The sequence below is a fragment of the Rhamphochromis longiceps genome, linkage group LG7 (genome assembly GCF_057381845.1).
Source record: "Rhamphochromis longiceps isolate RC_006_pf linkage group LG7, R_longiceps_female_GT1.1, whole genome shotgun sequence".
In the NCBI taxonomy this organism is placed as follows: domain Eukaryota; kingdom Metazoa; phylum Chordata; class Actinopteri; order Cichliformes; family Cichlidae; genus Rhamphochromis; species Rhamphochromis longiceps.
The window spans coordinates 16,580,084-16,596,188 of record NC_140563.1 but is presented as its reverse complement, the minus strand read 5'-3'; the positions used below and the strand labels follow the sequence as shown (position 1 = coordinate 16,596,188).

General features: G+C 40.1%; 1 protein-coding gene across 2 annotated transcripts in view; it reads right to left on the bottom strand.

Annotated features, from left to right (window-relative positions):
* Positions 1-372: 372 nt before the first annotated feature.
* Positions 373-16,105, bottom strand: part of LOC146665088 (cGMP-inhibited 3',5'-cyclic phosphodiesterase 3A-like) — a 90,227-nt gene continuing 74,494 nt past the window's right edge. For both annotated transcript variants that reach the window (XM_085412540.1, XM_085412539.1), the window contains exons 9-14: positions 15,979-16,092; positions 15,180-15,379; positions 14,570-14,773; positions 13,420-13,581; positions 3,463-3,721; positions 373-3,185 (exon numbers count right to left, since the gene is read on the bottom strand). In XM_085412540.1, coding sequence (XP_085268666.1) covers positions 2,881-3,185; positions 3,463-3,721; positions 13,420-13,581; positions 14,570-14,773; positions 15,180-15,379; positions 15,979-16,092 — 1,244 coding nt within the window. In that variant the 3' untranslated portion in view covers positions 373-2,880. The remainder of the gene's footprint in view (positions 3,186-3,462; positions 3,722-13,419; positions 13,582-14,569; positions 14,774-15,179; positions 15,380-15,978; positions 16,093-16,105) is intronic.

Sequence of the window (16,105 nt, the reverse complement as noted above, 5' to 3'; positions counted from 1 at the left end):
ATCGCTTTGCCCTTCATTACTTCACAATCTCTATCCCCTTCTCCCCAACAGTACAAGATAATTAAATACAGGACGGAGTCACATTAGAGGGGTCAATGGAAGAATAGACATAGAAGCAAACACACACTGTTTTGCTCTCGCAGATACACTAAATAATGTATATATACATTCAAAAAGGAAGGATTTCTAGAGTGTTTGAGGTGATGCAATTGTGTAATTGTACAGCCTGGAAGTGGAAGTTACAATGAGTCATAGACAGAATGTATGTTTTTCCAATTCTGCACCACTTAAGCTTAGATACACTGAACAGCTTTCCTACATAACATTGATGAATACTCACGGGGCTTTTCCAAAGCGAAATAAAATGTGTCCATTGTGCAGGTAATGATGATTATAGCTCATTGGGCATGAAATGCATCAGCATACAGAAAAGAGCATGCATTTACAAGACACAATGCACCCAGCAACCCATGGTCATTTGAGGCCCAAAGAACTAACATTGTCCCGATTCAATGGCTTGTAACAATTCTGGCCTGATAAAGGGTTTCGTAAATCTGAGATGACCTACTAATCAGTAGGTCAACCAATTATTGAGCTTGTGCGTGCGCTCCTCCCTGTGTAAGACAAACTGCAGAGGAGAGGCAGAAAAAGCAGAACGGCCCATTGTGGATGCGGCGCTCTATTCAGCACAGCCGGACATATTGTGTGACGCTACGTCAACGCAGGATATGCTAGAATACAATGCGTTGACACAGCCGTGTGTTACAGTGTAATTTCACCTCTCGTGTCATGTGTACAGACTCGTATATCTGCCGTCCACCTTTCCAAAGATCAGTTTAAAGAAATCAGATTATGACAGAGAGCAGTGGTGCAGCATGAGATGCTTGCTGACTGCATCCGTAACAGAAATTTGAACTGCTGATTCTAAATAGAGCACTTATTCAATTCAATGCATTCATTTTTTTAGTTTGTGTGTAAATGTCAGTGATTCAAATTAAGTTGGATATTCATTAGATTTTGTATCTTATTCAAGCTTCTGTATGTACTTGGTTATTTACACTTATGGCTTTATTTCAGTTGAAAAATGTGACTTAACATTTAACTGTCAGAATTGTTGGTGAATGTCTGGCTGCTAAAATAATTCCTGTGAAATTTCACAGTTTTTACAATGTTACTCATAAATACTTCCCACCATCACAAAGAAACGGGAGACAGTCGGGACAAAAATCACATGGAAAGAAGCTGATGTGACGAAAGGTGAAATTGATAAAACATTACACGCTGCAGTGCTGTTATCTTGACCCGGGTGAAATCATAAAAACGGTTCCCAGCATTTATCTGCTGAACATTGGTTTCATTAAATAAAGCGCAAACTCCAAACAGCTGCAATTGTTACATAAACAGAGAGAATTGCTTTGGCTCCAATGCTGCTGCACCGCCAGTGTGAGAAGACTGACGTGAGAGAAAGTCATGTGATGTTAAAAAAACAGACAGATTATGATCATCTAAATTTGAAATGACAGGGGAAACATTCCCTTCGTGTAGTATCATGCAAACTGATGTAATCAATATTCTTTGCGAAACTTCATCCACCAGCTGATGCACTCTGCCTGCACTGAACTTGAAGAGAAGAATTAACTCCCTGAGGTGCCAGGATGGGATTCAGAGAGAGTCACCATGAAAAAATCAAAGTCAGCAGCTGTGACATAAACTAAGCCTTATTTTATGAACAGAGTTAAAGTTTAGATTTCTGGTGTGTTTTTCACGTAATGTCCTGTTATGTGATGTTCACGTTGAATTTCAACAGCTGGGGAGGGTTTCCTGAGGGTTCAAGGTCAGCATCGTTTACAGATTTTAAGCAACACTAATTATAGATTGCACGACACACTGAGTCCAGCTGCATGAGTATTAAAATGATGATGACAAGAAGAAAAAAGGACTTCCTGTCAAAAGGCGATTTTTAAACAATACTTGAGGGGACACAAATGAATTTGAATTAAATGTCACCTTTTTTGAGATGGCGTTAAGTTTTCTTAAGTGGTAAAAGGATCTGTTTTCTGGTTCTGTTTGAATGCATGATTGCTGCCGGTGCAGGTCCTTTGAATACAATATCTGGGACAGTAATGTATTACAAATAACAAGAAACCTTCTGAATTCATCTATGTCATCTGCAGAGGAATTGTGCACATGAGCGCATTCATTTAAACATGCAGGCACGCACAAATGGGCACATATGCATAGCGTGACGAGCCTCGGGTCTCTGTGTGAAACTAAAATGGCAACAAATGGAAAACATAAAATGTGTAAATAGTTGATATTGTATGCTAATTCCCAAGGGTGAGTCATTTATTTTGGCAAACACCAATGTTCCTCATTTTTTTGACCCCCTTTATAATCCATGTATAGAAAACAAAAACAAAAGAAATAACACACAGCCAGTGGGAGAGCTCAAAAATGCTAAAATTGAAACACAAGTTCATATATATATTTATATATATATGCACTCAGGAAGTAATTATATATAAACTGGCAGCAAATTTCTGGAGTCCTGCGTTACCACAAAGGGCTGAAGCTTGTGCCACCAGGCTTCTTCTTCTTTTGACAGTAGCAAAAGAGTTTTTATCCCAAAGTATAGGAATAGTCCCGTATTGCAATATGGAAAGCTTTATATGTTTGGTGAAATCAAATATTCAGATAACATGTGTAAAGCACATATTTTGCCACCCTGTTTTTTTTTCTTTATAGGCACACATTTCCCAAACATCTACAGTGTTGTGTCTAAGTGATGTGCTGGCAAAAACAGGAGTCAGTTAATAGAAAACCAAGTAACACTTCTTCATGTCCTTGTCCTGAATGATGCCATATTTCCCCTGTGTTGTTTCATTGTGGGTCCCCCTCCTCTAGTTGCTCTTGAGGTTTAGAGTCTTCCCTCAGAGCTACAGGCCATTCTGGTTCCTCCTCTGGATCCTCTCCTTCTATCAGCTCCTCTCTGCTACCTGACTCCTCTTCCTCTTCATGAATAGCCAGAATAGGTTCAGCTACATTGTTTAAATGGACAGGCTCCGCTCCTTGTGCCTGTTTTTGGTTCTCTTCTGCAATCACCTTTTTCCACATCTCGTGGTTCTCCAGCAGGTGCTGCGTGATCTGGCAGAAGACTTTCCTCCTCTTCTTGGGAGTTGCTTTCTCTGGAGAAAACAAACACCTCCGTGAATTAATACGTCCGTCGTTCTCTGTGATCAGACATCTTTGGCAGGGGTAAAAACTTACGAGTGGGAGGAAATGCCTCCCCAAACGTCTCATCTTTTACAGGAATCTAAGTTCTTCTTTTCTTTTTGTTAATCAAAAAATGCTGCCCATGAATGCACAAACAAATTATTCTAAACAAATAAATTTCTCTTTTTAGATAGACATTCAAATATAAATACTGTTATCATTATTGCAGATTTACATTTGAATACTTACGGGACGCTTCCGAGCAGGTGGACGTGTCTTCTTCTGCAGTATCCTCCTCATCCTCCTCCTCATTCTCTCCAACCTCTGGCCCCTCCTCCTCCGGGTTGGGTTCCACCCATCGTCCAGGCATGAGGCTGGCCGAGTCATAGGAGTTACACAGGGGTCCAACGATGTGGGTGATGAAGGATTCCTGGAGTTTGGCAAGCTGTGGGGCTGCTCGATCCATGAAAGGGCTGACAGGAAGGCCAAGGCTGGACTCCTCATCACCCTACACAAAGTACAAGCCATTTAGATATAAAATTATCGCCAGTTAATTTCATATTGTTTTACAGGAAATGAGTAATTGTGGTTAGCATAAGCATAGTTGATTCTGAGATTGGGTTTGACTGAAGGGAAACCAGGTGGAAAAACTGATGGCAGAGGTCAAATTTTCCAGTACACCATAACAGTGACCTGTCACACACAAGAGCAGGATCTCTCCTAAATGGAATCCGGCCATAATTAATATATTTATCCCACTTCAGCTTCTGATATGCAAGACAAAATTTGAAAACCGCTGCCATAGATTTTTTGTTTTGCAATAAGAGATGTTTTTAGTCATCTGTTAATTCAATTCAATTCAATTTTATTTATATAGCGCCAAATCACAACATAAGTCGCCTCAATGACTGCGAAGGCCGGCTGCTTAAGATTCATATCATTTGTTTTTGTCCAGGTCATATGCCAATCAAAGAAGAGCAAGTACTAATACTGAAACATAGTCGCCCTCTTCTGTATTTTTTTCCTGTACGTAGACTTCTGGATTTCAGGCATGATTGATTTTTTGCTCCCCTTAATTCCTCCTTCATTTAATCCCTCTGACATATTGAGAAAGTAATGGAAGTGCTCCTTCTGAGAGCTGCTATTGTGTAAGGAGCTGTCATAACTCCATGACAGGACTATTGTATCTTTTCAGTCACATATTGTACATTTTAATTTTACATTGTATCTACATATAAGAGAAGAACAGTGGAGACAGCTGGGGTATCTTATAGCTTTGTTTAAAAAACAACAACTAATGATTCATATATGCTGTAGGCCTTATGTATGCTTGGCTTCGTTGTCATTGTAATAATATCATATGTAATCATGGCCTATTTTTTTTTGGTCCTGCAGTACCAAACAGAATCTGTTTTTGCCTTTAGTCTAAACCCACCCACAGTGAATTTTTGTTACAGTATTTAGGCTTGGCACACACCTCAGCTAATTGCTTCTGGGTCAAGAAGAATATGCTCAAGCCCTTATCTTGACTACGGTTACTAGGTGACGACACACCCTGGGCATTATGTGCCTCTGAATTTTTTGGGAGGAGAGGCACATAGAGCAAAAGCTCTACAGGATATTTGCGTTCATCACCACGTCTAGCAGCACTGTCCTTTTAGTTGTTTTGTATGCGGTGATGCTAGCACAGCTGCAATTCACGTCAGATCAGTTTTTGGTTTCACCTGAAATTTCAACTCCATAAAAGAAAAGAAAGAAAGAGAAAATAACCAGCAAAACAATACATCTCAATACTTTCCAGCTGTCACAGAGCGAGAGGTAGAGGGTTACACCCTGGACATAGTTGCTAAGCTGTTGCACGGCTAACAGAGAGAGAGAGACAACCATTAAGCTCACATCTACAGCCAATTTAGAATCACTAATTAACCTGACCCCACTAACTGCATGTCTTTGCACTGTGGAAGGAAGCTGGAGTACCTGGAGAGATCCTGAACATGCAAAACTCCACACAGAAAGGCCCAGACGGTAGATTAAAACCCAGGACTTTCTTGCTGTGAGCCAACAGAGTCAACCACCAGGCTCAAACGGGCTCAAACACTCAAGTGTTTTTAAAGCAGGATGTGTGTCAGTGTGTGCCTGTTTGTCTATGTCTATTTGTCAGGTCAGTTTTAAACTCCCCCTCTCTCTGAGAAAAGCTCAAGCTTGACCAGGTTTGGGGCCTATTTACCTGCGACACACTCCCTGCCCGTGGCTGGTGCCCCCACCAGTGAATTGCTGGTTCTCGGTGTCTGGGGCTGGATACTCCGGTGTGTACTGGCTCGCTCCTGGCGGCTGCTTTGCGGGGCGTGTATGAGGTGCCGTAAGGGACATTATTACTGAAACGCTCTCACACACACAACTGAAACGCTCTCACACACACTACTGAAATTTTAGCTCTCACACACACAACTGAAATGCTCTCACACACACAACTGAAATGCTCTCACACACACTACTGAAACGCTCTCACACACACTACTGAAACACTCTCACACACACTACTGAAACGCTCTCACACACACTACTGAAACGCTCTCACACACACTACTGAAATTTTAGCTCTCACACACACTACTGAAACACTCTCACACACACTACTGAAACGCTCTCACACACACTACTGAAACGCTCTCACACACACTACTAAAACGCTCTCACACACACTACTGAAACGCTCTCACACACACTACTGAAACACTCTCACACACACTACTGAAACGCTCTCACACACACTACTGAAACGCTCTCACACACACTACTGAAACGCTCTCACACACACTACTGAAATTTTAGCTCTCACACACACTACTGAAACACTCTCACACACACTACTGAAACGCTCTCACACACACTACTGAAACGCTCTCACACACACTACTGAAATTTTAGCTCTCACACACACTACTGAAACGCTCTCACACACACAACTGAAATTTTAGCTCTCACACACACAACTGAAATGCTCTCACACACACTACTGAAACGCTCTCACACACACTACTGAAACGCTCTCACACACACTACTGAAATTTTAGCTCTCACACACACTACTGAAACGCTCTCACACACACTACTGAAATTTTAGCTCTCACACACACTACTGAAATGCTCTCACACACACTACTGAAACGCTCTCACACACACTACTGAAATTTTAGCTCTCACACACACTACTGAAACGCTCTCACACACACTACTGAAATTTTAGCTCTCACACACACTACTGAAACGCTCTCACACACACAACTGAAATTTTAGCTCTCACACACACAACTGAAACGCTCTCACACACACTACTGAAATTTTAGCTCTCACACACACTACTGAAACGCTCTCACACACACTACTGAAACGCTCTCACACACACTACTGAAATTTTAGCTCTCACACACACTACTGAAACACTCTCACACACACTACTGAAACGCTCTCACACACACTACTGAAACGCTCTCACACACACTACTGAAACGCTCTCACACACACTACTGAAATTTTAGCTCTCACACACACTACTGAAACACTCTCACACACACTACTGAAACGCTCTCACACACACTACTGAAATTTTAGCTCTCACACACACTACTGAAACGCTCTCACACACACAACTGAAATTTTAGCTCTCACACACACAACTGAAATGCTCTCACACACACTACTGAAACGCTCTCACACACACTACTGAAACGCTCTCACACACACTACTGAAATTTTAGCTCTCACACACACTACTGAAACGCTCTCACACACACTACTGAAATTTTAGCTCTCACACACACTACTGAAACGCTCTCACACACACAACTGAAATTTTAGCTCTCACACACACAACTGAAACGCTCTCACACACACTACTGAAATTTTAGCTCTCACACACACTACTGAAACGCTCTCACACACACAACTGAAATTTTAGCTCTCACACACACAACTGAAACGCTCTCACACACACTACTGAAATTTTAGCTCTCACACACACTACTGAAACGCTCTCACACACACTACTGAAACGCTCTCACACACACTACTGAAATTTTAGCTCTCACACACACTACTGAAACACTCTCACACACACTACTGAAACGCTCTCACACACACTACTGAAACGCTCTCACACACACTACTGAAACGCTCTCACACACACTACTGAAATTTTAGCTCTCACACACACTACTGAAACACTCTCACACACACTACTGAAACGCTCTCACACACACTACTGAAATTTTAGCTCTCACACACACTACTGAAACGCTCTCACACACACAACTGAAATTTTAGCTCTCACACACACAACTGAAATGCTCTCACACACACTACTGAAACGCTCTCACACACACTACTGAAACGCTCTCACACACACTACTGAAATTTTAGCTCTCACACACACTACTGAAACGCTCTCACACACACTACTGAAATTTTAGCTCTCACACACACTACTGAAACGCTCTCACACACACAACTGAAATTTTAGCTCTCACACACACAACTGAAACGCTCTCACACACACTACTGAAATTTTAGCTCTCACACACACTACTGAAACGCTCTCACACACACTACTGAAACGCTCTCACACACACTACTGAAATTTTAGCTCTCACGCACACTACTGAAACGCTCTCACACACACAACTGAAACACTCTCACACACACTACTGAAACGCTCTCACACACACCACTGAAACCAGAGGCATTTCTGCTGAACAGGAAGTTGTTTCCTGACAAGGAAACTGATGGAAAAAGTGGTATATTTCAAAACACTACAAGGATTTCTACTCAGCAACCTGCTAGTACAGCAGTCCCCAACCTTTTTTGCGCCACGTAAACGATATAAAAATAAAAAAACGATAAATACCATGAAAACCATAAATAGAAATGTGTTCGAATTTTTGTGGAGGAATAAAACCCATTACATAGAAAGATCTCAGCTTGTGAAGGGATACAATAAAGGTGGTATCAAAACTCCAGAATTGGAATTTATGGTTGGCACCCTTAGAATTAAATGGTTAAAATCTTGTCTGTCACAGCCAGACTCTACTTAGCTCCACATCCCATGATTCTTGTTTAATAAAATAGTATACAGGATTAGAATTTATTCGAAATGTGATTTTGCGGCAAATAAAATCCCCATAAAGATATCAAACTTTATAAAACAGACGTTGCATTTTTGGGAAAATGAGATTTACCCACAACTTCTCCCCATAATTCAACCTTATGGAATAATAGGGTAATAACACTTAATCAAAAATCAATTTTCAAGAGTGACTGGTTTGAACAAAAACATTATATTCATAACAGATTTGTTGGATGATAACGGTGTCATTCTAAGTTACACAGACTTTTCAGAAAAATATTGTCTAAACTGTTCTCAAAGAGAATATAACAAATTTTGTGAACTGGTCCCACTGCCTCTGCTTCATTTGATTAAAATTTTTATGATATACAATAATTTCTCATCAGTGCTCCCAAATTTATTGCTAGGGCAATGTCAGCTGTTTGATAAAAATGCAATAAGAAATTTGTTAGTAGTTTCTTCAAAGACAAAATATTTCATAGTTACAACAGAATGGTTACATGGCATGGTTCTAATTTAGTTATTTCATATACACTGGATAAAGCATACTAAAAATTTATGAAATAGCCTATTCTACCTAAAGTTAAAGAAACACACTTTAAACAAAACTAATACTGTGGCAGAATTTCTAAAAAAAGAGATTTGGCTTTGAGGTGGATCAGTGTTCTTTTTGTACTGATGAAAATGAAACCCTAGAACATCTTTTTTTTTCCTATGCCCTATCACACAATGTATTTGGTGCAACTTAAAAAATTGGATTTCCCTAAATATTAATGATGTGCCACTGTTTGAATTACATCATAATTTTTTTTATATGGATCATCTAGCATTGGATGTCTCAGACATTATTAACATCATCATACTTTTGAGTAAATATCATATCCATTGTGCTAAATGGAGGAACGCTAAGCCTTCTCTCCCTGGTTTTATTGATGATTTTAAGATATTTTTCTTTGCTAAAAAAGACAAAAAGCACATATGCCAAAAAAATAACCAGGATAATGCACGTCTCCCGCTATTCTAAATTTTGACTTATGCTGAGGCTAATATATTGTTAAGTAATGCAGCTGTCTCACTAAGGTCCAGAATCGATTTGTTCCACGATTCGATTCAATTCAATTCGATTTGATTATGGGGAATTTTGACAGTCAGAAATATTATAATTCAGATCAGTACATTTACATATTTTTGTATTTTAAAAAAGGAAGCTGACACACGCAAGACTTTATCAAAGGTGTGAGCATCACAGCAGATGCCTTTGTGTCAAAGTAGCTGAAGATAAAACACATAAAAACATGAAGGTGGTTTTCCTGGCCTGGGATTTTATAAAAAATATTCTGCAGTACATCAAAAACGAAAGAAAACCATTAATCAACATATGAACGTTACCTCTGACGTTACAGCGGTTTTATTAGAGACACGGCTAACGTTTTGCATTTTGCATAATTTAAAAAAGTTTAAATTTATTCAGTATTGAACGGCAGAAATTAGGTTTTCTTTTCGGAAGTATGTAAAATGAAAAAAAAAAAACAGCGGCCGACTGCGCTGTAAACAACAGTAGACTTGTGCATAACAAGCAAGCGAATAATACAGAAAACAGATTTTTAGACGGGAAACTGTTCTTGAAGTACAGAGAGAGAGAAAGAGAGAGAGAGGGCTGTGCATGACGTGCGATTTTATCGTGGTGGAAGCAAAACAGTGAGGGAATTCATGACGATGTTTATGTGAAGCGCAGTTTGGATCTTCTTTTGCTGCTGGTTCAGTCAATATTGTTTGGAGAGAGATCAAACTAACAGCTTTAGAATCGGCGCAAAAACGGCGTGAAAACAAAGCGCGGACCTGCCGAGTCAGCGAGCTGTCGGCTTTCAGCCCCGACCGTGTCCGTGCTGTCGGGTGAGAAAGGCGACATCTCACTGATTCTGATCCGCGGGTCCGCGCTGTGTGTTTACGTCTTTGTGCAGAAGCCGTGTACCTGCTCTCATTTACTGTCTTAGCTGTTTGGTGGTTGTTGAAATTTTGTGAGGTTTCACCAGAGATTCTGGGATTTCGGGTAAAATAAATTTATATTAAAAAATCGATTCAGGATTTTAATGAATCGATTTCACGTTATCCAAGCCAGAATCGATTTTAATCAATAAATCGATTATAAAAACCCACCCCTAACTAACAGGTTGCTGAGTAGACATCTGTGTAGTGGTTTGTTTGAAATCTAACACTTTTTCCTTCAGTTTCCTTGTCAAGAATTAACTTCCTGTTTAACTGAAATGCCTTCCTGTTCAACTGAAATGCCTTCCTGTTCAACTGAAATGCCTTCCTGTTCAACTGAAATGACTTGGTTTTTCAGTAGTGTGTGTGAGAGCGTTTCAGTAGTGTGTGTGAGAGCTAAAATTTCAGTAGTGTGTGTGAGAGCGTTTCAGTAGCGTGTGTGAGAGCTAAAATTTCAGTAGCGTGTGTGAGAGCTAAAATTTCAGTAGTGTGTGTGAGAGCGTTTCAGTAGTGTGTGTGAGAGCGTTTCAGTAGTGTGTGTGAGAGCGTTTCAGTAATAATGTCCCTTATGGCACCTCATAGGCGTGGGCCCTGCTCTTCTACTCTATTTTTCTCTCCCTTCTGCTCCTTCTGTTAACTTTTTCCCCAACTTCATTTTCTTTTACTTTTTCTTTTCTTATAGGCCTCCAGTCTTGTCTGTTATGGCTCTTTATCAGTCTACTCAATCCGCTGGCGAAGTATTACAAGTTGTCACAAGTATTCAGGGAGTTGGCAGAGGCCACAGGTAAATACTCTTGGTTTCCTGTCAGCTTCTCCTACCTTTATATGTATCTTTTAGTGTGTGCTTTCTAACCCCCCTGTAGGTGTAAATGTGAGAGTAAATGGTTGTCTGTCTCTATGTAACAGTCTTGCAATAGACTGGGGACCTGTCCAGGATGTACCCTGCCTCTCCCCCTATGACGGCTGGGACAGGCTCCAGGCCCCTGGGACAGCCGAGTTAGATAAGCAAAAGAAATGGATGGATGGATGCTTGCCAAAACTAACAACAAAAGCTGACTTCTTGGAGAGCATCTGGCAATATAATAGATTGGTGTGTATGCCCCAGGTAAGACTGAAGTTCATAAAGGAGATGGACCAAAGGCCCTAGATGTGAAACAAAGAACAGCAAAGAACAACTTCTACACAATGTACAGATATAAATCTACAGTATTATAAATACTGTGCCACTGCATGGGGAACGCCTCAACTTTTACAAACTAAACAGAGCACAAAAGTGTCATCAAAGGGAAGTTGGGATAAATGAAAATTCAGGCGCCTACATGAGGAGGCAGTTAATGAAATTTTCTTCCAGCCATGAGTTTGTATTAATTTAGACAGCATCTGCTCACTGTCATTATATAACGCTTCTGTTTAGGCTACTGTAATGACAGGGAAAACCGGATCTCAGAGCTCCTCCTCCCCTCGTTGTATCCTCTTTTATGTGAGTCCAACTGTTAATAAATTCCATCAAATTGAAGATCTGTCTGAGATCCAGTCGTTTTATAAAACTCATTTGGTTTTGCGTTCCAATCTTTCTGCTCTGTGGGAACAGAGGCTTTCTAGTCTATAGTGTACAGTATGACACTTGGGGTTGGTTACCAAGGCAACTAGGAATCCTTGCTATAGCTGTTATTCATTCATATCCAGGAAGACGTCACACACAACATACATGCTGTGCTTTTCTTAGGGCCAATTTTTACAAATATTACATGTATTTATTTATTTTCTGTCTAACAGGGTTATGTTTTCTTTCATGGTTCTTTGATACAGTGCTATCCTGGAAATAGATTGCTATTTAATTGTAAATCAGAAGGAATCTTTTTGAAGAAAGAGTATGTTACTGTATGCTAATCCAGCCGGCTTTCCTGGCTGTTTGACTGCTGGTTTATTTTTTGCATAATTTCCACTTTCTCATGTTGTCAGACTCATTGCTGACATCACTGCTGTAGTCCAATCATCTTTCTGCCTGCCTTCTGTGAGCCAGTGAGCCTCCATCCTCCATTACCTTGGCCTCCAATAACACTGTGAGCAATCTTGAAGTCGTTGTATGTTCTTCAATATCTCTAAAATTAGAAACATCCTTTCTCAGAGTGAAGCTGAAAAACTAGTTCATGCATCTATTACTTGTAGACTGTAATTCGTTCTTATCAGGCTGTCCTAAAAACTCCCTTCACTTGATCCAAAATGCTGCAGTAAGAATACTGACAGGGACTAGAAAGAGAGAGCATATTTCTCCCATATTATTATCAATGGCTCCAGAATCAAATTTAAAATCTTTCCCATCACATCGTCCCTCTACCTTTGCTGTTGCAGAATTCAAGCCATTCATTTCAACTCAAAATTAGTTAGAGTTCAGTTCTCGCTTAAAATATCTCCTCTGTTTCTGTTTCTCTGTTTCTCCTCTGTTTGTAGGACTTTAAAGACCTGCATTTCCAGATCCGGGAACCGTTTCTATCCAACAGCCAAAAATGAACTCAGTTTTCCCCTCCCAGTATCTTTCCAATAGCTCTAAGTCACTAGTTGCACAGAAATAGCACTTTTTTATTTTATTTTTATCTTTTAAGTACATTGCTTTATAGATTGGATTTCTATAGTATTGCATTTTTTATTACTTTTTAATTTTGTTTTGTTTTTACAGCTTTATTGGGCATGTGTAAAATGCAACTTTCTCTTGTTAAAGACAACAAATCTTATTGTATGTGTTGCATGTCATGACATTAGGGGTAGTCTAATTCTACTACCTCTAAGTATATCCTGTAAATTACATAGAAATAAAAGCTAAATTGTTGCTAGCATTGCTTCAGCAATGTTATTTCAGTCTATGAAATCATAATCAGTTATTTACACATTATTGTTATTATACAAATAATACATATTAATGCATAAACCACCCGAATATTACTAAAAAGGTCATGGCTAAAAAGTTACACTGACACTGGTATGATTAGTGTTATGCGACAGTACTATACTGTACTGTGTGGTGTCATGTTGGTGTGCAGGTGCACCCTGACCTTTAGCTTAGCTGAGTTCTTAGGTCCCATAAAAGATTGTTCACACACCTGTTCATAGAACTCATTGACAATGCCCTCTGTCCATTGCAGATGTAGCTCCTTGCACTTCAGAGGCCCATTTATATCAGCGAGTTTGATGCACATCTGGCAGACTAGCAACCTGTCATTCTCGTTAGACCAGTCGATACCTGTAGATGGATCATCACCTACCTGAGGGATTGACAGACAGCCATGACAGCATTAGCATATTCAAACATGTTATGTAACCACAGCTATAATCTTCTGCTGAAATGTTTTCTGTTAAGCTATAGTTTACAGCATCAGTTCATTGGACTGAGGACGAAACAAACATATATAAGACTTAGGATTATGTAGTTAAGCTAATACTGACATAACCCAATTCTTGTTGTCAAAGCTACTTACTATATAAACAATGCTTCAATAAGGTGCTTTAACCTATACAGAGCTTGAACATATTTCTAAGAAAAGCAGGACTCAATCATATATAAAGTTGATCTCAGCACTTTTTGAATGAATCGATTATTTCTAGTTAAGCTTAATGAGCTTCGGATCTAAAGAGGCTCAGGAAACAGGAAAGCTTGACGGCTACTTCACCCAAAGCTAATTCGCGTCCAGGAAGAGCAGAGCAGGGACTCTGAGAGACCTTATTGTTACTTCTGCTGCCAAACCAGCAACCTCAATGTTAGCTGACAGGCCTTGGCCATTGAGCAGCAACGCTGTAGTAGAACTCACAATGAGAGGAATGCGGACCCTCAAATCGAAAGCCAACACTGTGTCTGCACTCCAGTGAGTTCTTGAAGGCTATGGGGTACTTTGTGTTGTTGACTTACATTGCGAGCACTGCAATGTATTGCACAAACAGATCTGCTCCTTGAAGACCACTTGACAGCTTCCTTTTCCTGAAGCGTTGTCCCAGTTTTTAAAAGAACTGATCTGTTAGGAAAGCATGTCTACAGAATATGTTTGACCCCAACTTTTCCAAGCAATTTATTACTTGGCTATTTAATTTTAACAATAACCAAAAAAAAAAATCAATTGTAAGCTTTTCATGTTATATTTGAAAACAGATATGCTCAACTCAATGTTTACACTGGCTTAAAAGGATAAACTACCTCTGAAGAGTTCTTTAATTTGTCAAATGAATGTGAAACATTGAACAGGGATGTTTTTAGAATACCTTGGCATTGAACTCAGCTAGGAAGTCAAAATGCTTCTTCAGATCAGTGGCCAGTATGGCCTCAATGACCAGGAAACGGAAGCGTTTGAACTCCACATGGTCCAGATTGACCAGGAAGTTGTACTCTGGCTGTGACAGGAAGAGGTTCCAGGCTGCGGCAGCGTGGTGGTTTTCCAAAACTGAGCGGTCGTTGTAGAGCACCGCCTGTCAAACAAAACAAACCATAATTGTTAGACACTACTGACAGGGAAATTAAAGCCTACATTATTGCTCTCTGATAGGCAAGCTACTCTTTCAGTATCATTATGTCATCATTGCTCAAAATTGGGTAATTTACTTAATACAATAATTTCTATGATTTCTTTTTATTGATAACACAATGTAGAACTAGACCAAACAGTAACATTTCTACCTGGTAACCTGTAAACAGGTATTCTAACTGTTGATTTGTTTGTTTTTTGAAGCAGGCTGACAGTGAAATAGACAAATAATCTATCAAATCATAATTCAGGTGAAAAAGAAAAACAAGGGTGTGACAGTAAATCAAGTAAACAAACTTTTATTTAATCACATACTGTTGACCATGCTGTAGGCTGAATAGCATGAGCACCTGTGGGGCGCTGGTGGCCACGAGGAAAGCGTTTGTCCGCCCTGGGTGATCATAATCGTGCATGGCGGCAGCCACGTAAAGAGCCATGAGCTCCAGAGCAGGTATGAGGCCTGACAGGCAGCCATAACCATCTTCTGACACAGTGTAGGTCTTTGAAACCAGGAAGCCCATGTGACTGTGTGTTATTCCACTGTCGGAGTCTAGCCACGGGGGAGAAGACAAAGTGAGGAGGCTGAAGAGAAAGGTGTCAGAATTTACACAAGACACACACAACTGTACAGTACCTTCATCTGCACACACCTAAACACGCGCACGCACGTGCTCTGGAGCACAACACACAGAAGCACACACACATACTTTAACGTTCAAATCCACTTATATGTGGATCAAAGGGATGGCCCAAGTAAGGCATACAAATGAGGTTATGGAAATATGGGTAAGAGGGAACTCTAATCTGCCTGCAATTTCATGCTGTTCTAGACTTCAAATAGTGTTTGGTATGCAAGTGCCAAAAGCCTGAGTAAGATAAGACCAACTTTGAGTGGGATAAGAACACACACTCCTGCAGGTTTGATACTTTGACATTAATGAGATGGCTGCAGGGGATGTGAAAAAATTCAGGATAAAAAAAAAATGACCTACATATAGAAAATCTTAAGCGCAAAAAAGTACAGTAGAGCAAATATTGTTCTTATTTAAAAACTTGACAACAAGTTTTGCATACTTTTATGGACTGATGGATACACATACACACCTGTCAGGACATCAGCTGTCAGCATGCATGCACTGATGGACATACCTGAGTCACTGGCAGAGCCGTGGTCAGTCATGAGGCTGGGCAGGCCAGGCACAGGCTGCGTGGTGAGGTACCAGACTGCGTGAAGCACATCTGTGGCATGGACCCTGTTGTGATCTGGATTAGAGAA